Source organism: Cucurbitaria berberidis (assembly GCF_010015615.1).
Source record: "Cucurbitaria berberidis CBS 394.84 unplaced genomic scaffold K460scaffold_2, whole genome shotgun sequence".
Classification (NCBI taxonomy): Eukaryota; Fungi; Ascomycota; class Dothideomycetes; order Pleosporales; family Cucurbitariaceae; genus Cucurbitaria; species Cucurbitaria berberidis.
This window is the reverse complement of record NW_024468936.1, coordinates 492,271-516,673: the sequence shown is the minus strand read 5'-3', so window position 1 is coordinate 516,673 and position 24,403 is coordinate 492,271. Positions and strand designations below refer to the sequence as shown.

The following is a 24,403-nucleotide window of genomic DNA, read 5'->3' as shown; positions in this document are numbered from 1 at the left end:
AATCGAAATATCTGTCTGGATCCCCGTCGCATAACTCCACGATTGGCCAGCGCAAACTCACCACCACAAATAATCACAACTCCGCCATCGCAATGGCTCTCCCCTCAATAGCCCTCCCAGGGCAGCTCCTCGGCGCAACAGACAAATACCTCCCCGGCCCAGGGACGCACATTCACGAACAACAGATCTACGCCTCAATAGCAGGACCCGTCATCTCCTCGCCATCACCACGTCCATCGCAACCTCCCTCGAGCTCCACCACCCCATCCAAATCGAAACTCGTGCCCCTCCTCTCCATATCCCGGCCCACCTCGACAACCGACCCAGGCATCCTAGGCACCGGCAGTGGCGGCGGCGGCAACATACTCCCAGAAGTCGACGCCATCGTGTTGGCGCGCATAACGCGCCTAGGCCCGCGCTTCGCAACGTGCGAGATCCTCGTCATCAACGACACGGTCTGCCGCGAAGCGTTCCAGGGCCAGATCCGACGGGAAGATATTCGCGCCACGGAGAAGGACAAGATCAAGATGGAGGAGAGTTTCCGGGTCGGCGACTTGGTACGGGGCGTGGTGATTAGCTTGGGGGATAGCGGGAATTACTACGTTGCTACGGAGCGGAATGAGTTGGGGGTTGTCATGGCCAGGAGCGATGAGGGGAGGCTGATGTATCCGGTTAGTTGGAAGGAGTTTCGCGATCCGGTTACGGGCAAGGGGGAGCCGAGGAAGGCTGCTAAGCCATTTTGATGGGTGGGTTGTGTAAGAGAGAGAGAGAGAGAGATGGTGAAGAGTATGGGTTCAAGGGCTTTTGCTTGGGCCTTTACACACTAGCTTCAGTATGACCAGATCGTGGAGGAACATTTGAAGGCATGCTATGGGTTTGGAGGTGAGTGATTCTCCTCCTCGAAACATTCGACTACATTGACTAAGCGCGTCAAAGGCAGTATACCGTCCACAAACTCGAAATCTCTGCGGCACAAACACTTGTAGCCGCACGCCGGTGTTTACAATATCACTTCGTCTAGAGTTTGTTCACGATTGAAGATGAGACGCGCTTTCGTATCTCGCCTACAAAGCAAGGCACCAGTGTTTCGACTATAAACTCAGCCACCTCCACACTCCTCGATGTTGCATGCCAGTGACGGCACGATCCGCCTCCTGCATGTTTGCGCTTCGCACATCGGTCTATATATATACGTAGTGTGAGTCGAGTATGTCACTCTAGCACGTCCTTTGATCGTTTGATCGGCGTCAAGACTTGCTAGCAACTTCATCACAAAATAGCGGCATTGCATGATTCGTGAGACAAGGGTGAAAGGGGTGGTACATGTGTCAAACATTTGATTTGGGCTGTACGTACGTAACACACGAATCCAACAAACATGATCTAAACATGCGCGCTGTGCATCGCCAAACATCCCTCATGGAAAAACTGAACGCTCCAAAGAGATCTCGTATCGCTCATAACAATCCTACATGGCAACCGTATCGTCTCAAAATATTCCCTCCCTAGTCTCTTCTCCTGCACACGTAACAGAGACAGCTAAACATCACCTCCTGATGTTCTCAAGTCCGATCGATGTAGAAGGGCGCGAAAATGACGTGATCGATGCGGTTCCGGTTCAACTTGTGCGCCCTGATATGCATCCCTCAACTCCGGTAAATGATGCTGCATGTAGGCCAAACGCCATCCTCACTAATTGCGCTGAAGCCGTAAGACAATCCGTGTTCGTCCTCAACACTTCCCAGTATCATAAGCGCCGTACCCTGATCTGTTGATGGCAGCTCCGGATCCAACATGTAGCTCTTCCCGTTCAAATCGGCTATCCTGTCCTATAGGCGAGTTGCTTCATTTCAATACTCCCACATACAGCTCGTCAGATTCGAATAATCTTTGTGCGTACTAAAGGATCATCATTCACGTAGAAATGACTTGCCAGCTATCACCTACAGCACTCCTCCTGGCAATGGCGTCCCTCTGTTCTGGTTACCCCAACCAAAATTCTCATTCTGTGGATTTACAGGGCGAACATCGTTGCCGCCGACAGTACTGACATGGCCTTCTGCGGGTGCCGCGTGCTTGCGAAGCATGAACATTGGTTTTCGGCCTTCTTTGTCCAGCTGCTTGAACAATATGAGGGGTCGTTCGTTCAGCCCTAAACACCGCTCTTGGTCGCCGTGGACAATATACAACGCATATTGCCGCCAGTCTGCTGTAATGTTGTATTTCTTGAGTGCTACTGGAAGAACTTTGTGACATGGATCGTCGATGGACACGCGGAAAGACTTGAAGATCTCGACTTGCGGATTGGTGGAAGGAGTCGATGCGGGGGCGGACGAAGATGCATTTAGTGTGCTTGAACCGCCTGATAGCGGTGGATCTCGATCATCGGGGTTTGGTGTAGGTGCGGCGTTGTTTCGCATCAGCCGCGATGACAACGGTGCGGGCGTTGCGCGTGGATCGCGATTGCGGTCGGATACAGCGGTTGTGTCTGAAGCCCAGGTATTTGTTGGTCCCCAGCCAGAGGTATTCTCGTGCTCGTGTCCGGTTCGGGGCAGTTCGCGATTGTACTGTCGACTTTGACCTTGCGTATATGCAGGTGAAGTGGGCGATGGTTGTGCAATCGAGTTGGGCGACGTTTGTGGGCCACCACCAAGTGAGGCTGTGAGGTGTGAAGATGCTGCCATAGCTGCTGCTGAGGGATCCAAAGAAGAATGATCGACAAGAGCACGATGTTCTTGGATTGTTGGAGAAGGATTCTTTGGGGCGGACCCGAGGAAGAGCTTCTTAGTAGAGAACTTACGCGACAGACTGCTTCCGCCAGATCTTTGTTCCGTAGGCGGGGGTGAGGTGACGGTGTGTTCGTGAGGAGTAGGCAGAGGTTTCGGGTTGTCTTTTAGCATGCGCATGAGCGGTAGAATCTCTTCCCGTAACCGCTTGTTCTCGTCCATGACCCTACTGAGGTCTTCCCGTAGATGTCGCAGCTCCGACTCAGCTGTGTGTATGCGCTCGTCTCGTGCTTGAACGACACGGATCACCTTGGCGAAGTCGTCCTGTGTTGGTGGTGCTTCCTGGGCCGAAGTGTCCGCAGCTACAGTTTGAATTAGCACATGGGTTGCACAAGGGCTAGCAGAGACTTACACAGCGGGACATAGTCATCTGGTTCCAAGGGCACGTTCTGGCTGATTTTGATCTCGTAGACGGCCTTGAGGATGGTGAGGCGGTGGCCCACGCTGCCTACGCCCATCTCCTTGAGCTCAGCATGTTGTAGGGCGGCTAGCACATCGCCTGTGATGCCCTCGTCTGCACGCAACTCGTGTTAGCATTCTGACGGCGCAACTATGCCATGGCACCTACCAACAAACGTGTCGGCATACTGCTCCAAGCCTAGGTCTGCTATGAAGTCTGCCGCTTGATCTGCCGACCACTCCATTATGTGTTCGGTGGGGCTGCTCTTGCTGTCCCTCGAGTGGGTAAAGGTCGTGGGCGTGTGTTCTGTGCTCAGCGGACCAGAGCTCGTGGGCGAACTCTCGTACTCGGCGGGGAGGGTTGGGCTGTGGATGCCCTGTCGCTCGAACTCGTCATCTGCGTCCGAGTCGTCGTGGTACTGTGTCGTGTAGGCCATGGTTACGGGCGTGGGAGGCTTCGCAACTTCGGGGAGACTTGGCAGCGGTGCAACGAATGGATGCCGCCCAGGCCACTCTCAGAGGTCGTCGAGGGGGCGTGGCCGCTATCAGACGTGGTGTTGCGCTGGACTTGAGGCTGGTGCCAGGCCCCGGTAGCAGACCGCAGGTGGTGGTGAAGGATACCCTGTCTGAGACGAAGCGAGATTGACGCGGCGGGTTTCGTGCTGGACGGGGAGCAAGCCGGCTTCTACGGCGCTGTCTCAGACACGAGGGGCTAGGAGCTAGCTGGAGCAAGGTGAAGAAGGCGGGGAGGGTAGACAGAGGGTGTGTCGAGGCCTGGGCGGAGGTTTAAGCGCTTTGTTGACGAAGCCTGATGGATGAATGGACGGATACTGGGGGGCGGCGACGCAGGTTGGCGCAAGGCTAGAGGTTGGAGGCGGCTGCAGGTGCACGCAACTGTACAATGAGAATCAAACCCAGCGCAGCGACTTTCAGACGAAAAGGCGAAGACTGCAGTGAATACTACTGACTGAATGCCTGACTGACTGGGCTGCACTCCTCCATGTACGTTCGCCAACCGGGAAAGGCCAGTCCGTGCATTCATGGGGCCCATGGCCCTTGGGACCATCGAGCCAAAGCATTCAGGTACCTCAACTCGACAGTTCAACCAAGATTGCAAACCACCATCATCATCAGCATCATCATCACCACCATTGCACATTTCTGCTCTCGCCCAGCCACAGCAGGAGCATGTCCAGCAACAAGCCCGTTAGCATGACCACCGACCAAGCTCAAAACGGCATCTCCCAAGAGCTCCGCAACAACATCTACTCAGCCCTGCTCTCCGAAGGCGGGATCCGCAACATTGAAAGCACCCTCGATGAGCAGCTTCGAGCCTCGGGATTCAAAGACGAACTCAAACGCTACATCACCGACCTCTTCCGCTCAGGACAGGCCACCACCGCCGAGGAAGCCCGCAATCTCGCCATGGAGAGCATCAAGGCCCAAATGCAAACTGCCCAAACCAACGGCACAACCAACGGCGTCAATGGAACCTCCAACAACAGCAATGACCTGGTTGACGCTAACGACTACAAGCTCAAAGTGCCCGACGAGGCTGTCAGGCAGGGCACCAAAGGCGTCATGAAGGAGCTGGAGAAAGTGTGCGACATCACTTATGCCGACGACAAGTGATATCCCTGCTCTTTCTCTATCCGTTCGCATGCCAATTATTCTATTTGTGTTTCAAACAAGAGACTGTAAGAGGACGCAGGGGCTCTGAAAGCTTCTCCGCGCATCAGAACACACTACAGCATCCAGATCAATTAGCGAAACAGTCCCGCCTCCGGAAATAGAAACCAACACTACAGCTCCGCAAAGCTCCTCGGAGCGTTGTTGTTGTCGTCGACGTCGGAGAGAAGTTGGCCATGGATCTTCGAAGGGATGACAGACTGTGTCCAAGTCCCTTCGAGAGATGCCTCGAGATGGTTCGAGTCTAGGCCTAAAATTGGCCGAAAGTGATAACAGTCTTGAACATTTTAGCGTCGCATTCTATCACAGCATTTCTTGCCAACAGCGGGCCATATTTACAATCAATGACTGGAGTGTGGGTCGCATGGCCGTCACATGATGATACACACTATAGCTAGATTAAACGTGCATTCTCATTCAGGCGCTCATGCCATAAAATAACTACTGCCATCGGCGCCTGCAATTACTCGCCCCTATCTAATCGTAGAGGCGTCAAAGCCTTTCCTGTGATGTAAAAGCTGATCAGCGCCAAACCTATCCTCATGAAGCCATATGAACCCATCATTCGGAAACCCGTGAAATCCGTCTAGTTGTACAGATCCTCATCCTCGCCACCTGCACCAAAGGTATTCTGCTCGCCCGCGGCGGCTTGCTCAGCATCGGGGAAGCGGAAGAAACTCGAGCCGCCAGAGTTCTTCATCGACTGGGCAAAAGCCTCGTAGCGGCGGATCTCGACGTCAGTGACGGATCGGCGGGCAGAGCGCATAGCCTCCTCGAAGTGAGCCTTGGTGAGCACAGGTACAGGGTCTTCCTCCTCTACCTCCATATCGACATCTTCGCCAGCAGCCTCGCGAGCCTTGCGGCGTTCAATGTCAATGGAGATGGACTGCTTGATGGCGAGCTTAACGGCACGCTGCGTGACGAAACCGAGATCGGCACCAGAAAAGCCGTGCGTGTTCGAGGCAATGAAATCGATGTTGACGTCTTCTGCAACAGGAGTCTTGCGGAGCTGGGCCTTCAGGATACTGATACGGGAAGCCTGGTCAGGTAGAGGGACGTAGACAAGGGTGTCGAGACGTCCAGGACGGCACAGAGCGTTGTCGAGCTGTTCAGGACGATTGGTGGCACCAATGACGAAGACGTTCTTCTTAGAAGTCATACCGTCCATCTCAGTGAGGAGCTGGTTGACGACACGGTCGGAAGCGCCACCGGCATCGCCTTGAGATCCACCACGTGATTTGGCAATCGAGTCCAACTCGTCCAAAAAGACAACGCAGGGGGCGGCAGCACGCGCCTTGTCGAAAATGTCTCGGATGTTGCTCTCAGACTCACCGAACCACATGGAGAGCAGCTCGGGGCCCTTGATCGAGATGAAGTTGGCCGCGCACTCGTTGGCAACCGCCTTGGCGAGCAGTGTCTTACCAGTACCGGGAGGACCATAGAACAACACACCTCGGGAAGGAGACATGCCGAACTTGAGGAATTTGTCGGGATGGTCGACAGGGTACTGCACGGACTCGATGAGTTCGCGCTTGACGTCCTCGAGACCACCAATGTCTTCCCACCGAACGTTGGGAACTTCGACAACGGCGACTTCGCGGAGAGCAGATGGGTTGGAGACGCCGAGGGCGAAGCGGAAATTCTCCATGGTAACACCAAGCGAATCGAGAACCTCGGCATCGATAGTGTCCTCGTCCAAGTCAATCAGGTCCATCTTCTCACGAATCTGCTGCATGGCAGCCTCCGAGCAGAGGGATGCCAAATCGGAACCGACGTAACCGTGAGTCTCGGCGGCAATGGTCTGTAGATCGACGTCGTCACCAAGCTTCATGTTCTTGGTGTGGATCTGCATAATCTCAAGGCGGCCAGTAGGGTCGGGAATACCAATGTCAACCTCGCGATCAAAACGACCAAAACGGCGGAGAGCGGGGTCGATGGAGTTCGGTCGGTTGGTGGCAGCCATAACAACGACATTAGAGCGTGCCTTCATGCCGTCCATGAGTGTGAGCAACTGTGAGACGACACGACGCTCGACCTCTCCGTTGGTCTTGTCACGCTTGGGTGCGATGGAATCGATCTCATCAATGAAGATGATGGCCGGCGAGTTCTTCTCGGCCTCCTCGAATGCCTTGCGCAGGTTGGATTCCGACTCACCAGCCATCTTTGACATGATCTCGGGGCCGTTGATGAGGAAGAAGAAGGCACCAGTCTCGTTCGCCACAGCACGAGCCATCAGCGTCTTACCCGTACCGGGCGGGCCGTACATGAGAATACCACGCGGCGGCTTGATACCGATGGACTTGAAGAGTTGTGGATGTCGGAGCGGCAGCTCGACGAGCTCTCGAATCTGTGCCATTTGCTTGCGGCAACCACCAATATCGTCATAACCGACCTCGTTGAGGTTGCCCTCCTCGTCCTCGCGTTGAATCGGCTCGCCCTCGCAGTGGATGACTGTATCCTGTGCAACAATACCGAACTCTGGCGGGTCAACCTCAACCACCTTGAACTCTACTTGCCGCATGCCACCGCGTGCTGTGAAGGTGTCGCCTTGTCGAACGGGTCGGTAGGCTTCTCGGAAGTATGGGGCGAGGAAAACGTCGAATAATGAGCCGGTGATGCCCTCGACGGTATCTGCGATGGGGAGGACAGCGATGCGCTTAGCCTAGGAGAGTAGTCAGTATCAAGTCGATGTTGAAAATTGATGATGACACGTACGTATTTGATATCCGGGCATGGGTGGATAGTGATAACGTCGCCGTGCTTGACCCGCAAGTTGTGGCGGACCACGCGGTTTATCCGCGCTGACCCATCATCGAGGTCGTCGTCTGCGAGCACGATCAAGACCGTGTCCTTTCGCTTCTTGCCCTTGACGAGGACAGTGTCACCGCGGAACAGCTGGAGCGTCTCCATGGTGTTGTTTGAGAGGGCGATGATTGAATTGTCATCATTGACGGCATCGGTTACGCTGTGGGGGCGACAAGTCAGTATGGGCAGTCACGTAGCGAAGATCCAAGTGATACGCACATTAGCGAGTTGGGCTTCTTCTTCTTCTTGAGGATGGCGGTTGCTGTCTCGTCGACCTGTGGTGGCGCGTCAGTGATTGTGGGCTTCGAGGGGCGTTTGGGGATAGCTACATCCTTGTGCTCGGCGCCAGATGGATCTCTGCGACTCTGTTAGCAACCGCATTCCTCAGTTCACAGCTTGTTGCAGGTAATCGTACTTGGAAAGATCCACCTTGGGCTTGGAGTGATCTGGCTCAGCCGACATGGTGCTGGGCTTTGCGTGTGTTGTTGCAGCGAGGTCGACTTTTCGGGGGTAGAGAGCGACTATGCAAGCTGCAGCGCGGTTGACTAAGAGGCGGGTGAGTGGGGGGGCGAGATGGAGGGAGATGGTGTAAAGTCCCCGGGGTGTGGTGGTGGTTTAAGTAAGTTGGAGGTCGATTCACCTCGTCACCGCTGTCCGAGCTTAGCTCCAAAGTTGCCTAGCAAGGGCTAGTCTGTGCTTTCGCCGCAACAACTTCGATGGAACCCGCTGGAAACGCTTAGACATCCGGACATAGCTGTGAAGGAGAGCGCGCCGAGCAACACCTTCAAACTCACCACCGTGTCCCTTTCGCATCCTGCTGCCCTGCCGGAGCACTGCTGCTAGCCAATCACGGTGCCTGTGTACGACGACCTAACGCCTCGGGGTGAAACAGGGCGCCGTTTGCGCGTCTGCTGGAGCCTACAACATCAGCCTCACTTATCCACCCCACCCTACCCCCACTAGTAATAGTCAGCGCCAGACTCGAAATAGCGAGGGGTTCGTCCGTTCAGAAAAGGCGGTACTACTCTACAGGTCCCCAAGGTGTTGCCGTGTCCATTCTCAGTTTCGCCAAATCCCCGGACCTCAGGACATCAAAACAGTGCTTATTAATGCCTCTGTATTAATCACATTGTACTATAGCTTGGAAGAGCTCCCTTGGATGTAATTTACACGGCATATTACTCGCTATCGACTTGATTGAGGACTGGGTTCTCTGGTGGGAAATACAGGGGTCATAAGGCAGAGAAGTGAGTAGTATACTAGGAACGCATCCTTCCTTTTTCATTTCCGTCGACAGCTATACCCCATCGTTCCCACGTTAAAACCTGATATCGGCTTCAATTGCAATTCAGGATTACCTTTACGTGCTTCCTCGGTAGTATCTATATGTTAGATGATTATTTGTGAGATCTGGACGAATGATTCTTCTCGGTCAAACATCGATTCGTAGCATTTCTGCTCTATGTACTGAGAAAATCATAACAATCATATAGGCAAATATACATTTGAATGTCAATCTCCCTCGCAACTTGAACGATGAATAGATCGCCTGTCAAAAATAGATGGTATAAAGCAGCGACTCGTCGACGACCTCCGCTGCCTCATCCAACACAGATTCACCGCCTCTGACTAGCACAGAACTCCATAGTGAGCCCGTCGCTCTGATTGCACGACCAAACAGGATTTTGCTTCTTGCAAAGGTTCTCCTAATAGTAGGTTAGCTCATCACATTCCGAAGCGCCACGTCAAGCATCGGAGTCGACTTACCTGATACAGATACGCCTGATCGTCACACCAAGCCCCAGCAGCGCACTGGAAGCTCTTTGACTTTGAGTTTCCCAGCTGCAAGCCAGCCTCATGTCCCGCACAAGCACTAGTATCCCCATTCTCCACCCCGTTCGTTCTTCCCAGGCAGGTGATCAGACTGAGGTCGTAGTACAGTCTACCGTCGGCAACTGCGTACTCGACGAGCACGTCCTTTGCCATATCCGGCGTCTTGGAGACTTTCAGAACCGAACCGAAGAGAGGTCGATCGATCTTTGCTCCTGCAGCAATGTTGCCGCTCTCCAACATGTTTGCGCCCTGGAAGTGGTTGAAGTATATATTGTAGGAGCAGTAGTTGTGGACTGTCAAGGTGTCTGGCTTTGTGATGGGAAGGGGAAAGATGTTGAGTTGCGCAGCTACCACGTCGAGACAAGGGTTGGGCATACCGGGTAGAGGCCACTGAAGTTGGCCGTTCCAGCAAGTCTTGTAGATCGCTGAAACGTCGCTCGAGGACATGCGTTGTAGCGTGGTATCGCCACTTTTTTTGCTGTATGATTTGTCGCTTTCCGGTAGAATCTTCGCATCATTTTCTATCGATGGTGGGGCTCCAGTGGGCTGCAGTATGTCCGCAGCCCCATAGACTGTGTCTAGAATGGTGGTAGTCGTGGTTGCTGTGTGACTCTTGGCCGAATCACGAAGACGGAGATGACGCGGCGCTGCGGTGACCAAGGAAACAGAGAGAAGTAGCGGAAGCAAAAGCAACATGGTTGCGTAAGAGGAACGTATGCCGCGTTGGAACTGAGAAGATTTCAGAAGCGCCGACGCCCTGGTTGAGCTATCGCTGGTTCTGTAAAAGTACTTTGGGTCGCGTTGGAACAGCACGAAGTCCTTGAAGAATTCCCGAAGCAAAGTAGGGAAAGTCGCCTGCTAGCCAGATATCCGTCGAGGAGACTATATCGGAGCGCCTTACGATAGCGAGAGGCTTTCGAGGAAATGAGTGTGTTGCGTTGGTAGTGCGGTAGCACGTTGTGAGGAGTCTGATGCTCTTCGAGGAACGATAGACAGACAGAAGAAAAAGTAAGGTACTTATGAACTTGAGCTGAAGCGCTGAAGAAGCTATAAGGGTTAGGTATAAAGGAGTGTTGGTAAGGCGTGGTATGAGGTAGGCCTTGCGGAAAGGAATGACTGAGGGAATGACAATAGCTCTGCAACGAAAACAACACGTCGAATTTGGCCCCTCAAGTCGGATACTTATCTTGCGCAGTCCAACAAGAAACCGGTTGATCACCGAGACATCTGCAGCATCGCCACGTCGTAAGAATAACCATCCCACCCGTCGAGCACCCGAAGTCCGAGCGCAGCGCAGCGCCACCGCCGCAGTAAGCTGATGCTGCAGGTTCAGTAAAGATACCATGAATGCGCCCCATTGGCACGTTTCAGATCGCGCCTAGGCTTGTGGAGATTAAACTGCGCTCGTGTCGTGGTGTTGTTGGAGGAGGGAGATGCCGAAGATGGTGGTCGTCAAATGGCGGAGCTGCCCCCTAGTCGTTTGTAGCGTAGGGCGAACGAGGTAGCGGCACGTAGACTTGTGTGTGTTTCGTTCCTGCAGTAGTGTTGTCAACACATCCAATGTGCCTGGAACTTGGTTCTTAGAGTAGATGAACATGGATGCCCACATCTTATGTCCTATCAAGTGACGCGAGAGTCAAAGCGTGCATTTCTACAAACTCGCGATTGGCCAACGACCAATACATTGCATTCGCACTACTTGCGGGCTTCTACTACACCGTCTTTGGTACCCGCGCCAGTTTTGATATTTTTCTTCGCAAATTCAACAATCTTGTTTCGAAATCTATTGTATATGCTCTCGTGGGTGTGCTTTGTCGAAATCGCCACTGTCGATTATTGCTAATAGGAGTTACAGTCACGGGACCAAGTCTTTGGATCAAGGGTACGAGCGCATGGAATGGCTTGATTATACCTACTAGAGCTCGCTGGAAAATAATACATGTTAGGGTGCTACCCTCATATTCCAACAGTACGACATGTCATCGTTACCACTGCACCCTTATGCACTGATGCAGACCTCGAATGTTGCCAACATAGAGAGCGACTCGTTCGTCTGGCTGACCGAGACATTCAAACTTGGTATGTCAGCAGTGATCTGTACGAGGCCTTCAGTGGTGCATAGTTACCCTGTCCAGGCGAGCTTCCAAAGCCTTGATAACCTCGAACAAGTTGACGAGAAGCAGTTCCAAAGCCTTGGTGGACTCGACCATTTTAGTAGCAATCAGTTCCAACTCCTTGGCGGATTCGACCATTTTAGTGACAATCAGTTCCAAAGCCTTGGTGGATTCGACCAATTCAACGGCAAGCGATTCTCCGTGGACATGCTGTGACTGGGGTAGCGGGATTGGCGGGGCTGACGAATGGTTCGAGAGTTTGGCGACAAATCCAGTGATGATGCATAGCAACCCCAAGATAAAGAGGATTTTCAAAGCGCCTACGCCCTAGTTGAGCTATCGCTGGTTCTGTGAAAGTACTTTGAGTGAATCCTAGACCGTGAAACACGAATCACGGCTGACTGTTGCAGCTAGTGCCAGGAGGAACTCAGCGCTCTAAAGTCCTCTGAGGAATCATAGAACTGATAATATCCAAAGCCCTAGTTAAGCTATCGCTGGTTCTGTGAAAGTACCTTAAGTGAATCCTAGACCGTGCAACACGAATCACGGCTGACTGTTGCAACTGGTGCCAGGAGGAACTCAGCGCTCTAAAAGTCCTTTTAGGATTTGCAGAATTGAGGATTTCTAAAACGCCTACGCCCGTTAAGCTATCGCTAGTTCTATAGTTGTACTTTTAGTGCGGAGATATTTATAATTATATTAATTCTTCTCGGATAGCTTAGGACGGTTACTAACTATAGTTCTAAACCTTATTATTGTTCTCCTACAACTAGTACTAAATATTAATTTTCTGCTCTCGACGACTACTGTTAACTAATAAGTCTGATGCAATTTTTAGCTGTAAACAATTCAATTATGACAGTTCAGAGGAGTCACGCGCTCTCAAGGCATGTTTTATGGACTTGATTTGTGATTATGGCTCAGGCTACTTGGAGCCCATATCAGATCTTGTCATTGTTCGCTGAAACCCCTCGCCGGATACATGTCCATGCTTTGAAGAAGCAGAATGACTACATTGGTGTGAGAAGAGAAATAAACCTCCAATTGCGCGCCTAAGACGCCCCGAGTATCCAAGGATCCCACGCCATATGGTGGATCGAATACCCTGAACTCTAATAGAGCCGTGGAAAGTGAGACAGAGAGGCAAGCAATTTCTATTCCAGCCTTGACCGCATAAACAGATAGACGCCCAAGCCTTCACCGCAATGCGCCGTTCTCACTAGGCATGCACCGCGACTACTGGTTGCCGGCGCAAAGCTCAAACGCAATGCCCTTCTCGACTGCACAGGCACCGACAGGAGCACCAGGCTTATAGTCGAACTCAGCGACCACATAGGCCTGCTGATCGCACCACTCGTTCGCCTGCAAAAGTGAAAGCACGAGGTCAATGTATGTTCCACCCGCAGTCCGTACAATGTCAGCTTACCTTGCAGTGGTAGTCGGGACATGAATCGTCGCCAGCACCAGCCTGGATTCCTCCTTCATGACCTGCGCACCCACTGAGATCCTTCTCGCCTTTCTGGTTCTTCATGCAGTTGAGATACGAGATGTCGTACGAGACGAGCTCCTTGTCGGGCCAGACACTGTACTCGAACTGCATAGGCTTGTGCATGGCCTTGGTCTTGGAGATCTTGAGCGAGATACCGCCATCCTTGCAGCTGCGCATCTTCTCAGTGTAGGTCGAGTTAGGTGCGATGAGCTCGCACTCAACACCAGGGTCGCAGCTTTCATGGCCCTCAGACTTGAGGTAGACTGGGTAATCGCATGAGTTCTTGACTGACGCAGAGTTGGCGATGGGCACGAGGGGCTGGTAGGGATTTCCGCTATTGATAGGCGGTGACGTGGGCGGCGCGACAGGCGGAGCCTGCGGAGCCTCTTTCTGGGGCAACTGTGAGATGTTAGTGAGCGAGACAGAGGGTGGAGTTTATAAACGTACCGCAGATGCAGATGACTCTGGAGCGCTTGATGCGACAACAGTCACCGTGTGGTAGATGACCTCGGTGATAGTGACAACTTGAACCTCGAGTGCGCGATGATGAACTCCATGACCGTGGGTCAGACCTTGGCCACCTTGTCCATGACGCGCGTGAGCGGCGAGAAGAGGGAGGGAGAGTAGAGCTGCAATGTTAGTGCGCATGATGTGCTACTTGCTCGTAGCTACGTCAATTGAGTGACTTGAACGCGATCGGTTGTTTAGGTTATCGAGTGAGTTGAGTGGTCGATTGCGCAAGGAAGAAAGAGAGAGGGTGTGGAGGTTCGCTTGTTGTTGATATTGTCGTGTCGTGCACTAAAAAAACTTGCGCCGGGCCAGTGAATGTGAGATATCGCCTTTAGCGGAGGGGACTTGGGCCGCCACCGACCGTACAAACTGGTGGTGAATGTCTACCACCCGGCTACGAGCACGAACGAATGAACAGCCAATTGGTTTCTGCTAATCCTCCACGCGCTCGATGACGGTCCACCAAGCGGCCCCGTCAATTACAGGCGCGACACTCGGACGCCGTGAGCAAGTGGCACGAGACACGGATAGAAACGAGTGGTGAATGACGCGCACGACTGGCCAATGTAAAGACTTTTGAAATTTATACACAAGGTCATATAGTATACAAGTAAACGCCAGATCCATGCATCGATTCGCGGAAATATTCAAAGGTTGTGGCTTTTAGAGCTACCGGGATGGCTTAGCCTACGGGCTCAAGCGGTACTGTAGGCTGCGGATCGCTCCGACTCTGAGTGTAGCAAGAGTACATGGGACTATCTTGTGTTAGAATCTCTTCTATACGATCGCGATCCTTTGTTATACTTACTCATTGTATCCGGTCCATCCCACGCACTTCCAGCAATTGAACAAGTCCGTTGGGTCATACCGTCTCTTCACCTCCAGAAGGCGATCGTAATTCTCACCGAAGAACGTTTGCTGCCAGTTGTCCTCCATCCAATCACCCTCGTTCATGTAGCATCCACCGCCCGGCGTCAGTGCCTTGAATGGCTGCACTGAAGCCGAGATGGCGTTCTGGATTTGCGCTCGCACATGCGGCAGTGTATCGGTCATCCACGCCGCACCCATCACTACATGCCAGAGAGCATCCCTAAATGCAGGATTTACCCCTGTCTTGCTGTTGTCAGGGTGGTTGAGCGGCCCGGTGGCGTAGATCTGCGCGCTGCCACCGCCTTGGTTGGTGTAGGAGAACTGCATTGCCATGACAACGGCATCCACTACTTGCTCGATGTTTTCCGGTGAGGTGAAAAGGTCTTTGGGGATGAAGCGACTCGCCTCCATGATACCAAGCCCAACGGGACCATTGCGAGCTATCGCAGGCATCTCAGTGAACTTGTGCCATTTCGAGAATGTGGTGAAAGTATGGTAAGTGTTCTCCGTGATATTAAGGCCTGGGTAGTCAACGAGGAAGTCATGCCACTGCGAAGTAATAGCTTTGAGAGCCGCGGTGTCGCGGGATGGCATGAACTGCAAAGATACCATATGGTCTTTATGTAAGAAGTTGTAACCCGCAATTCCGTGGTTGCCGAAGACGGTCTGGTTCGCGGCAAGTGCCCTAATGATGTCGCGGTGTACTTTGGACTCGGTGATATCCAGCTTTCCCTCTGGTGGTGGAAAGTAAGCTTGGAAGCAGTGCACGTTGAGTGGAACAGCCGGATGCAACTGGAACTTGTAGGATGTCAGGACGGCGTAGTTGCCACCACCCCCTCCTCGCATAGCCCAGAAAAGGTCTGGATCTGAGCACTCGTTAATAGTCCGCTTTTCGCCATCAGCAGTAACAACCTCGAATTCAACAGCTTGGTCCACCATGAGGCCGTAAGCAGGGCCAAGCGGTCCGTGGCCACCTCCTTGACCAAAGCCTCCTGCAATGCCGACTGAGCCTACAGCACCCACAGTGACAAGCATACCGAGAGGCTCAAAGAACTTCCAGGCTTCCTGCGCCTGGATGCCTGCACCAACCTCTCCGATATTCTCATAGCGAGTCTTGCATCCTTGTGGTTGGAAGGTCTTGTGATACTTTGTATCCTTCATGTTGTGTGTCCAGATCGCCAACGAATTCGCTGCATTTGACCGACCGAAGTAATCATGCCCCGTGTTCTTGATCGAAACGCGGATACCGTGCTCCCGAACAAAATCGAGCGTCTTGCTGATATCATCTGCCGTTCGCGCTTGTACATAGTATGTAGAGAGTCTGCCCAACGAACATGTCTCCGATACAGGCGAGGACGGTTTGTAGGAGTTGAGGAAGCACTGCGATTCTCCGCACGTCTCCCAGTTGAGAAATTCCATTGCACCATATTGTTGCGTACGTGAGATGGCGTTGGTATAATTGAGCGCAACCTCCTGGCATTCTTCGCTCGATGAGTTGGAATAGCATGGCGCAGCCCAAGGTACTGTCAGTCGTAGATTTCCATTGATGGTTTGGTTGAATGTACTCCACTCGCTCGAAGATGGCCAACACGACTGTCCTGGAACGCATGTGTAGTTCGAGATGGCTACAGTTTCCTTGACTGGCGTCTGATCGAAAGTGTCCGAGGGTAGGTGCTGAGAGCGTTGTCGGGTACAATAAACGTAGGCTCCATATAGAGCAGACCCGCAAAGTAAAGAGAGGAGTAACACCCGCACGGAAAAGCTCGGCCTCCCGCACGCTTTTCTTCTCCTGCATGCTGACACTTCTTCATTGCTCTCCAGTCCATCAATGTGCATGGGCTTCTCATCTAACAATGGGCTCCACTCGCTCGAAGCCATCCTGTCAATTCTTGATACCCGCGATTTATAATGGCAGCACGCAATCTAATGATCTCTTTCCAGCTCTTGTTCAATATATCTTTAGGTCTGAGGGTGCTGAAGTGGAGAAGGATCGTAGGTTGGAAAGTGAAGACGACTACGACGTAAGAAGGCCATCTATAAGCCAAAGACTCAGAACCCGCACTGCGAGCTGGACTAGGTCCCTCATTGTCAGTCTCGTCTGCAGCTAGTCCTCGGCATGCCGCAAATGGAAAATGGCTATCATCTTGACTCAGCCCCAACTTCTAAACTTCAGAGAATTGACCAATGGTACGCATAAGCCGACCGAAGAAGCGAATTCCTCATCTCGTCATCGACTCGGCGTGAGAGATGGTATAAGCCACCACAGTGGAGTCACAGCAGGCAGAAGGCCTCCATCTGTAGAGAAGCGGAAGGCTGACCCGAGGACGATGGTGTAACGCTGAAAATAGGCGAGGACCGAATCGTGGATGTTGTGGAAGCCGGTCGCATTGGCCCCCGCGCGTTCGGTTGCTGGCGCTTAGCGGTTAGTATTTTGGGCTTGGCTATGCCTTGCGGCTGACTGATAACGGCGGTGCCTAAGGGCCAAGGTTCACTCTGACCGGAACCCAGCTTCGAAGGAACTGTCGGTTTGGTGGAGTTCGAGGGCTGCGCCTCCACAATGTGGGTGAGGGTGGCCTCGACACTTACTCATGAAAGCCAGCGACGTTGCGAAGCAAGCATCCACCCCGCTTTTTCTGCCCCTAACCATCAACGCGCAAGGCAGAGTTGAACAGCCAATTTCTGTTTTAGAGATGTTTCAATAGATGAGGGAGTTGAACGGTTGGCACGAGTCATTGGAAGCAGATCGCAATGTTCAATCTTCATCTACCCATCTATTAATCTACCCTGCGAACAACGATTGTAGTTGAGATACGACTCGGCAGTAGCATCGACGGGGATTTGGATAGCTAAAGGTAGGAGTAAGGTCGACTCGGAAGGTGTTAGGGGTATTGAGTTTTGGAGACATTGAACAAACGACCCTAGGTAACAACCAAGAACTTTAGTGTCCTCAATTACTCTCAATTGCCATGCAAAACTTCCCAAAAGCCATCAGCCATCAGCCTACCGCCTGCTGAAAGTGCCCGTTGACAGTGAAGGACATATCATAGTAGAAGTTAGGAGGACGTCCGCCAGCGCGTTCGCGACGAGGCATCGAGAGGCCGTCGTTAAGTTTGACTCCACACTCGAGGCTGAGGCGTAGCAGATAGTAGTACATGGCGATGGTGTGGTCGCCGCTCAGGCAAAACGAAGTTTGGATCTAAACCTGGATCTGGGCTCTGACCGTGATGACCGTAGCGCTTATCGATAAGAGAAGCCTGTAGCATAACAGCTGACGTTTGACGCGATTCGTCGGACTTTTGACGCACTTTCGTTCGGTGTCGAGGATGTGTACCTTCTCAAGCTGAAGATATACCCAGATAACAATGGTCTTTACGAGCTTGGGATCTTTTTTGCCATAGCCACGACGTGTCACGAGCTGCACTATGTACACATGATAAAGGCCCTTTTCCACAATTGCTGCCTGAACTGACCGACCACCAGGAACGCCAACAGTAGCCGGCGAAATGGCAAGCCAGCATCATGCGAGCCATGCCGATTGAACAAGACAAAGTGTGATCATGGCCATCCAAAATGCGACCGCTGCCGACAACGAGGCATCGAAGATCGCTGTTTCTACCATCCGGCCCCACTCACCAAACCTCGTAGTGCCGTTGACGACACAGGCACCGGCGAGTCGCGCCCATTGAAGAGAAAGTATGACCTCTTACGCCCCCTTGAAGTGCAGCTTGGATTGACCAAGAGTAGACGACCGTCAAAAGCGAACCAAAACTCAGATCCATTGTATCCCCCGCCATCTCCAGGACAAGGCGACAAGCTCGCCGATGCCGTTGCTGCCGATGTATACCACCCAGGATTCCTTGGACCTGGCTCTTATGGAGTTCTCCTACCGCAAGACGACGAGTCGGACCGACTGCGTGAACGCGAACTGTCAGTCGCATCCGAGAGATCGGATCGAGAGTTGACTCATCAACACGTGCTCACCAAGTCTATGAGGTATCAGATGGCAAGTGACGTGTTGAGCGCCTTCCGTCACTACAACTCCATACGAGAACTCATATTGTGGTATAATGCAGGCAACGAAGCGGGCGTGGTGCCATCACAGCTCCAGATCGATGCCATCCACGCCATGGAATCCGTGGTCGACAAGCACAACCTACGACACGTACCCCCAAGCTCTCAGTTAATCGCTCAGGTCTTGGAAAGCACAAGTCGACCGTTTACGATATCCCAATCTCTAGAAGCTCGTGACTTTCATATTCTCTGTTCAGGAGAGAATCTGCGGTTCGAGACCATCGGTTTCCTCCTCGCAACTGCCGGACGGTCACTGACTTTTGGATTTGCACCTGATCTGTTCAGTGACCCTGCTAACCGGAATTTGAAGTCACGATTTATCGACGAACTCCTTCGTGCAAGCACAACTTGTCTTTTTCTTTGCACCATGCTAGCCACGGTAAACGATGTTAACATTTGGATGTACTACGAGAACTACCTCTTCACTGTCATGATGTGTGGCTATGCTGGTACGTCTGCCCCGAGTAATCACTCCAGCGAGATCGAAGACCATCTAACAATCAAAAGGCCCGCCTTCATGGAGGCGCATTGGCGAGCTAGCAACACAAATGTTCGCGTTGGGAATCCACAAAGAATCCACAAGTGCTGATGTCCCCATGTGGCTCCGCGAGACCCGTCGAAGAGTCTTCTGCTCATCCTATAACCAGGATAAGTCCATTGCCACGTTTCTTGGACGTCCGATACGAATAAGCAAAAGACATACCGACATCAGCCTTCCACTCGACGTTGCCGACGATGAGACCACCGATGACAAGGCAGTCTTGGAGTCAGCCACCCAAACCTTGGATGCTGAAGGGTGGAACACAAAAGGCCGGTGGCTACGAGCCTCGTGGATCCGGCTGCGCCATCTCTCTCTCCAGTTCCGAGAAGAGATTTTAGAGTTCTCGTTTGTAAAACTCGATGAGAACGTTGAACATCAATTACTGTAGGCATGTCCCTTCATAAAACCCATTAGCCCTCTGACGTATCTGCACAGTGACATATCTCAACGCATACGTACATCTTGGGATTCCCTTCCCAAACACATGCGCTATTGGAAGACATGCTGGGTCGAGGACGTACCCTCGACTGTATGCCTCATGCTCATCATCGTTCACTTGACGCACTGTAAGTAATGCGCAGTACACGCTGTGAAGCTGTCCCCAAGAAATCTGCACAGTTCTGCAGCCTCTAACGTAGTCTTTATGATACTCCCCGATGAACCTTTTTCGCTCCATTCTGTTGATCTTTACTGACATATTCGGCACTCTCAGGGTACAACGAATTTATGATTCAAAAACTCCTCGACTATCAACCCTTGACTCTCAACATTGCCTTGCTCCGCGTTTCAGTCGACCTCCTCGCCAATGTACTCACGCTCGGCACAATCCGCGATCGGAGCTACGATATCCACCGGGACCTGCTGCATGCTATTCTGCTATTTGGTGTACCTGCCGCGTCAGTATTAGCCACTGCGCTCCGCGAACAGCAGCAGACGGGCCAGCAGTTCCCTGCCGATGTGTCAAGAGCGGAAATTATACGCATGCTCAGCGTGCTCATCTCGCATCTCGACGCCGCTGCACATGTCGAGAATTCTGGAGCTAGGCAGGGCGAGGCGAATTATAACTTGTGTCGCAAGGCGGGTAAGATTTTCACAAGGGTTATTGATGCGGTGCTGGATGCTCAAGCGCCTGGGGGCAGTGAGGTCACGCCGGGTAGTGAGCAGCTAGGCCTAGACCTGTTCACGGGCCCGGGTCTGGATGGGTTTGAGGGGACGGAATTTGGTGGGTTTGGGATGCAATTTGGTGCAGGTGGAGCAGGGATTGGGAATGATGGAATTGACTGGGGCGCTATTGGGCAGTGGAGTCTTTGAAATAATGCTGAGCGATTTTGTAACAATATTAAATATTACGAGAAGTTCAAAGTACTAACCAGCTCCAAGGCAAAGCCTTTTAGGCAACATGTGAAGTCACAATTGATGAATCGAGACTAATACAAGTTTACTCAGGGCATTGCAGTAGAATCATGATATTTCCAACCTCGCAAGATGCTCAACGCCTTCTGTCTAGATTCCTTTTGCCGTGATAAAAGTACATGATGAGCGTAAGAGGAGAGCGGGCGATATGTCCAACACAAATACTATACACGAAGGTTCATTCCCAGTCCCCTATCCGGCCAAACCCCCTCATTCTTAGATTGGGTGTGCCTAGTACTCCTTCGAAGATGCTTATAGTCCCGCGTGCGTGCATTGCCTACTCCAGGACACGCGTTACGAGGCCAGTAGCGACTGTCCGGCCACCCTCACGCATGTTGAACCGCTGACCCGTCTCCAAAACGTGCGGCTGGTGGAGCTCGCAGACCATCTCAACGTTATCACCAGGCATGACTAGCTTATCATGCGCATCCGCGGTGCCCTCGGGCCAGGTGAGCGCACACGACTCATCAGCGGTTCGGATGAACATCTGCGGCCTATAGTTGTCGCCGAAACCAGTGTGACGGCCACCCTCCTCCTTACTCAGTACATACATGGACACTAGGAACCTCTTGTGCGCCTTGACCTGTCCGGGAACGGAAACGACCATGCCACGCCTGACGTCCTCGCGCTTGACGCCACGCAGAAGGAGACCGGAATTATCGCCTGCGCGCGACTCCTCGCAGGACTTCTTGAAGGTCTCGATGTCGGTGACCTTGGTCTTGATGGGCGCGGTACCCTTGCCGACAAGCTCGACTTCGGCGTCCCTCTTTAGGATGCCGCGTTCGACACGGCCGGAAACGACGGTACCGCGACCGGCAATGGAGAAGACGTCCTCAATGGCCATGAGGAAGGGCTTTTCGGTCTCGCGGACGGGGGTGGGGATCCAAGAATCGACAGCCTCGAGCAGCTCGTCGATCTTCTGCTCGCCAATATCCGGCTGGCGGCCCTCGAGGGCGCACAGCGCAGAGCCCATGATGATGGGTGTCTCGTCACCCTCAAAGCCATAGCTGCTCAGCAACTCGCGCATCTCCATCTCGACAAGCTCCAACATCTCCTTGTCATCGATGGCGTCCACCTTGTTGACAAAGACGACAATCTTCTGCACACCGACCTGACGCGCAAGCAGCAAATGCTCCCTGGTCTGCGGCATCTGGCCATCGGAGGCAGCGACGACGATGATGGCGCCATCCATGTTGGCGGCACCCGTGATCATGTTCTTGATGTAATCGGCGTGGCCAGGGCAGTCGACGTGGGCATAGTGGCGGTTGTCGGTCGAGTACTCAATGTGGGCTGTCGAAATGGTGATACCACGCTTGCGCTCCTCGGGCGCCTTGTCGATGGAGCCGTACTCGAGGAACTTGGCGTAGCCCTTTTCAGCTTGTCGCTTTGTGATGGCGGCGGTGAGGGTCGTCTATGTACATTAGTGTCGAGTGACTTGGTAAGGTTCGGGGCAAGCCCTCGAGGGCATTGTAATGTATACCTTTCCGTGATCGACGTGGCCAATGGTTCCTGATATCCGTTAGTCGGGCAAGCGAGTGGGGGGTAGCCCGAGTAACAGTTGGACATACCAATGTTGACGTGCGGCTTGTCACGCGTGAAAGCCGCATAGTTCCGTACACCGTTCATCCATCTGCTTGTGCCCTGGGTGCCCAGAGCATTCTGCACCGGGTTGACGCTGCGCTGGTACTGGAAGGCGGAGCGCGCCGTGCGCTGGAGAACTCTTGAGAAGGTGGACATGTTGTGGTTCAGGACGGCGGACAGGACCCTGATAATGGGAATGGAGGAAAAGCACAAAGCAATTGCTGGCCAGGATGGAGTGATGGCGTCGCCTTCGTCGTGTGAGGAGGCTCATGTCAAATCATTTTCTTAGCGCCAAGATGGGTTGCTTACGTCGGGGCTCGCCCAATCAGCTAAGAGGCATGTCCGAGCTCCCTCGCAGGCCTGTGTGGGGCGTGGAGCTTTGCGATGATGGTGGGAAAAGGGTTCCCGAGAGCCCTCATATTTTTTTGGTTCTGTTCGAGCTTCATTCACTACTGCAATTTACACATAGCATGGTCGAGATGAATTGATCAGAATAGAGATTTGAACCAAGTATACTGCGGATACCCGAGGCTCCTCCCGGCGCAGCCCTTCGAAAAAGTTGCATCATCTGGCGCACTCTCCAAACACCCACACATGTCTCTTCGCGCAGTATCAAGAGCCCCGCTGAGCTGGGCCTCGCGGACGACGACAATTGGAAGCACTACAGCAAGCAGCAGTATGCCTCTTCGCGCCAAGATCAACCATCCCGCGGGCATGAGCGCGACACGGAACGTACGTCCACCCCCATCCTCATAATGATATGCTCCGTCCCAAAACTCATTTTTGTTGTTAGTATGCCACATCGACCGCAGAAGCCCTGAAAGCACAAGAGAACGACGACCCAGACGATGTCATCTTCACCAACAACTACGGCGTGCGCAGCATCGAGCTCAACCGGCCCAAGAAGCTCAACTCGCTCAATGGCTCCATGGCCCGCAAAATCATCCCCAGACTACAAGAGTGGGCCAAGTCTGATATGGCAGGCGTCGTCGTAATCAAGGGCTCGGGTCGCGCTTTCTGTGCAGGAGGAGATGTCGCAGCCCTCGCCCAATGGAACAAGCAAGGCAGAAAGGGCCAGCAGAGGAGCTCGGATTACTTCGGGCTGGAATACAAGCTCGACCATCTCATTGCCACATACACAAAACCCTACGTGGCTTTCATGGATGGCATCACCATGGGTGGAGGCGTTGGTCTCTCCATCCACGCACCCTTCCGAATCGCAACTGAGAACACGCTCTTCGCCATGCCCGAGACCACCATTGGCTTCTTCCCCGATGTCGGCGCCTCCTTCTTCCTCCCACGCATGGAGGGCTCGCTCGGGACCTACCTCGCTCTCACGTCAGAGCAGCTCAAGGGGGTTGATGCCTTCTACCACGGCATAGCCACCCACTACATCCACTCCTCCACCCTCCAACAGCTCGAATCGCGTCTCGCAGAACTCCAATTTCCCGACTACATGTCGCTAAACGACCGCTTCAAAATTATAAACGCCACCATTGAGGAGTTCAGTACTGGCCTACCAGCAGAGGCACCCCACATCTCAGGCCAACTCCGCAAAACAATCGACCGCGTCTTCCACGTCGACCAGCCAGGTATCAAAGGCATTATACATTCTCTCGGGCAAGTCAAGCACGATTCTAGCGCGCCAGATCTTCAAGAATGGGCTGAGAAGACTATTGAAACTATCAATGAGCGATCCCCCATCTCCGTCGCCGTCACCTTCCAACAAATGCGCGTCGGCCGCCAATGGTCCATTGCGCAAACTTTCCAGCGCGAACACCACATCGCCAGCCAATTCATGGCGCATCCTGATTTCGTTGAAGGCGTCACCGCACGCCTCATCGAGCGCAAGAAAGAACGCCCCAACTGGTCCCCCAACACCTTGAAGGACGTCAAGAAGCGGGATGTCGATGCATTCTTTGCGTCTGGTGCGAAGGTTTCCCTACCTCTTATCAATGATCAAGATTATAAAGAGTATCCGCATGCGTGGATTGGATTGCCGCGCGAGGACGAGATTCTTAGGGAGGCAAGCGGGAAGAAAGGGGAGGATGTTGTGGCAAGTTTGCTAGAGAAGTACGAGGGAAAGCAGGGAGTTAGAGAGAAGATCAAGGAGGTTTTGCAGAGGTACAAGTCATAATTACTAAGAGAGATGGTGCCATAGCAAATCTTGAAAGACTATTCACCTCAATACCTCAGTATGAGAGCCTGCTTGCCGTGCCTAAGTAGATCTATTTCCCCTCAGTTTATGATCTTCGTAGTAAGTGGCCCGGCCGTACCATAGGAGGTCAGTCGATGTGAGGAA

The 24,403-nt window shown here is 52.9% G+C and overlaps 10 protein-coding genes across 10 annotated transcripts; 4 read left to right on the top strand and 6 right to left on the bottom strand.

The window, feature by feature from the left end:
* Positions 1–17: 17 nt before the first annotated feature.
* On the top strand, positions 18–1,001 carry K460DRAFT_383575 (uncharacterized protein). Its single transcript, XM_040935456.1, has 2 exons — positions 18–882; positions 937–1,001. Exon 1 carries the CDS (start codon positions 93–95, stop codon positions 741–743), a length of 651 nt encoding a protein of 216 aa, XP_040789620.1. The 5' UTR covers positions 18–92; the 3' UTR covers positions 744–882; positions 937–1,001.
* A 942-nt stretch (positions 1,002–1,943) lies between these two features.
* On the bottom strand, positions 1,944–3,622 carry K460DRAFT_402420 (uncharacterized protein; the record flags this gene model as incomplete). The annotated part of the gene is made up of 3 exons (XM_040936523.1): positions 1,944–3,088; positions 3,139–3,300; positions 3,355–3,622. The coding sequence occupies 3 exons, from the start codon at positions 3,620–3,622 to the stop codon at positions 1,944–1,946; spliced, it is 1,575 nt and encodes a 524-aa protein (XP_040789619.1).
* Positions 3,623–4,295: 673 nt separating this feature from the next.
* Positions 4,296–4,965, top strand: K460DRAFT_363164 (uncharacterized protein). The gene has a single exon (XM_040932771.1). It carries the CDS (start codon positions 4,374–4,376, stop codon positions 4,815–4,817), a length of 444 nt encoding a protein of 147 aa, XP_040789618.1. The 5' UTR covers positions 4,296–4,373; the 3' UTR covers positions 4,818–4,965.
* A 170-nt stretch (positions 4,966–5,135) lies between these two features.
* K460DRAFT_304193 (AAA ATPase) lies at positions 5,136–8,292 on the bottom strand. Its single transcript, XM_040929970.1, has 5 exons — positions 8,095–8,292; positions 8,009–8,036; positions 7,899–7,954; positions 7,590–7,839; positions 5,136–7,536 (listed from the first exon to the last, which is right to left on the bottom strand). The coding sequence occupies exons 1-5, from the start codon at positions 8,139–8,141 to the stop codon at positions 5,461–5,463; spliced, it is 2,457 nt and encodes an 818-aa protein (XP_040789617.1). The 5' UTR covers positions 8,142–8,292; the 3' UTR covers positions 5,136–5,460.
* An 837-nt stretch (positions 8,293–9,129) lies between these two features.
* On the bottom strand, positions 9,130–10,416 carry K460DRAFT_52514 (uncharacterized protein). The gene is made up of 2 exons (XM_040938491.1): positions 9,447–10,416; positions 9,130–9,385 (listed from the first exon to the last, which is right to left on the bottom strand). The coding sequence occupies exons 1-2, from the start codon at positions 10,206–10,208 to the stop codon at positions 9,296–9,298; spliced, it is 852 nt and encodes a 283-aa protein (XP_040789616.1). The 5' UTR covers positions 10,209–10,416; the 3' UTR covers positions 9,130–9,295.
* Positions 10,417–12,862: 2,446 nt separating this feature from the next.
* Positions 12,863–13,763, bottom strand: K460DRAFT_280513 (uncharacterized protein; the record flags this gene model as incomplete). The annotated part of the gene is made up of 3 exons (XM_040928410.1): positions 12,863–12,988; positions 13,053–13,514; positions 13,563–13,763. The coding sequence occupies 3 exons, from the start codon at positions 13,761–13,763 to the stop codon at positions 12,863–12,865; spliced, it is 789 nt and encodes a 262-aa protein (XP_040789615.1).
* Positions 13,764–14,307: 544 nt separating this feature from the next.
* K460DRAFT_276553 (FAD-binding domain-containing protein) lies at positions 14,308–16,373 on the bottom strand (the record flags this gene model as incomplete). The annotated part of the gene is made up of 2 exons (XM_040928121.1): positions 14,308–14,380; positions 14,434–16,373. The coding sequence occupies 2 exons, from the start codon at positions 16,371–16,373 to the stop codon at positions 14,308–14,310; spliced, it is 2,013 nt and encodes a 670-aa protein (XP_040789614.1).
* A 1,418-nt stretch (positions 16,374–17,791) lies between these two features.
* Positions 17,792–20,608, top strand: K460DRAFT_52462 (uncharacterized protein). The gene is made up of 6 exons (XM_040938490.1): positions 17,792–17,919; positions 17,976–18,188; positions 18,240–19,015; positions 19,074–19,491; positions 19,543–19,673; positions 19,820–20,608. Coding segments are annotated over exons 1-6 (2,139 nt in total). The 5' UTR covers positions 17,792–17,917; the 3' UTR covers positions 20,419–20,608.
* Positions 20,609–20,797: 189 nt separating this feature from the next.
* On the bottom strand, positions 20,798–22,257 carry K460DRAFT_276562 (translation elongation factor Tu; the record flags this gene model as incomplete). Its single annotated transcript, XM_040928123.1, has 3 exons — positions 20,798–21,931; positions 22,001–22,029; positions 22,089–22,257. 3 exons carry the CDS (start codon positions 22,255–22,257, stop codon positions 20,798–20,800), a joined length of 1,332 nt encoding a protein of 443 aa, XP_040789612.1.
* A 438-nt stretch (positions 22,258–22,695) lies between these two features.
* On the top strand, positions 22,696–24,238 carry K460DRAFT_276275 (3-hydroxyisobutyryl-CoA hydrolase mitochondrial precursor; the record flags this gene model as incomplete). Its single annotated transcript, XM_040928098.1, has 2 exons — positions 22,696–22,833; positions 22,895–24,238. The coding sequence occupies 2 exons, from the start codon at positions 22,696–22,698 to the stop codon at positions 24,236–24,238; spliced, it is 1,482 nt and encodes a 493-aa protein (XP_040789611.1).
* Between the last annotated feature and the right edge of the window lie 165 nt (positions 24,239–24,403).

Bases quoted from the DNA above. Each gene is read 5' to 3' on its own strand.
- K460DRAFT_52514 (XM_040938491.1), bottom strand. From the start codon at position 10,208: ATGTTGCTTTTGCTTCCGCTACTTCTCTCTGTTTCCTTGGTCACCGCA. The intron at 9,386-9,446 runs GTAAGTCGACTC...ACCTACTATTAG, and splicing joins ATCAGGCGTATCTGTATCAG to GAGAACCTTTGCAAGAAGCA.
- K460DRAFT_52462 (XM_040938490.1), top strand. The intron at 18,189-18,239 runs GTATGACCTCTT...GACCAAGAGTAG, and splicing joins TCGCGCCCATTGAAGAGAAA to ACGACCGTCAAAAGCGAACC. The intron at 19,016-19,073 runs GTACGTCTGCCC...AACAATCAAAAG, and splicing joins CATGATGTGTGGCTATGCTG to GCCCGCCTTCATGGAGGCGC.
- K460DRAFT_383575 (XM_040935456.1), top strand. From the start codon at position 93: ATGGCTCTCCCCTCAATAGCCCTCCCAGGGCAGCTCCTCGGCGCAACA.
- K460DRAFT_363164 (XM_040932771.1), top strand. From the start codon at position 4,374: ATGTCCAGCAACAAGCCCGTTAGCATGACCACCGACCAAGCTCAAAAC.
- K460DRAFT_304193 (XM_040929970.1), bottom strand. From the start codon at position 8,141: ATGTCGGCTGAGCCAGATCACTCCAAGCCCAAGGTGGATCTTTCCAA. The intron at 8,037-8,094 runs GTACGATTACCT...ACAGAGTCGCAG, and splicing joins CCCAAGGTGGATCTTTCCAA to AGATCCATCTGGCGCCGAGC. The intron at 7,840-7,898 runs GTGCGTATCACT...TCGCCCCCACAG, and splicing joins AAGAAGCCCAACTCGCTAAT to CGTAACCGATGCCGTCAATG.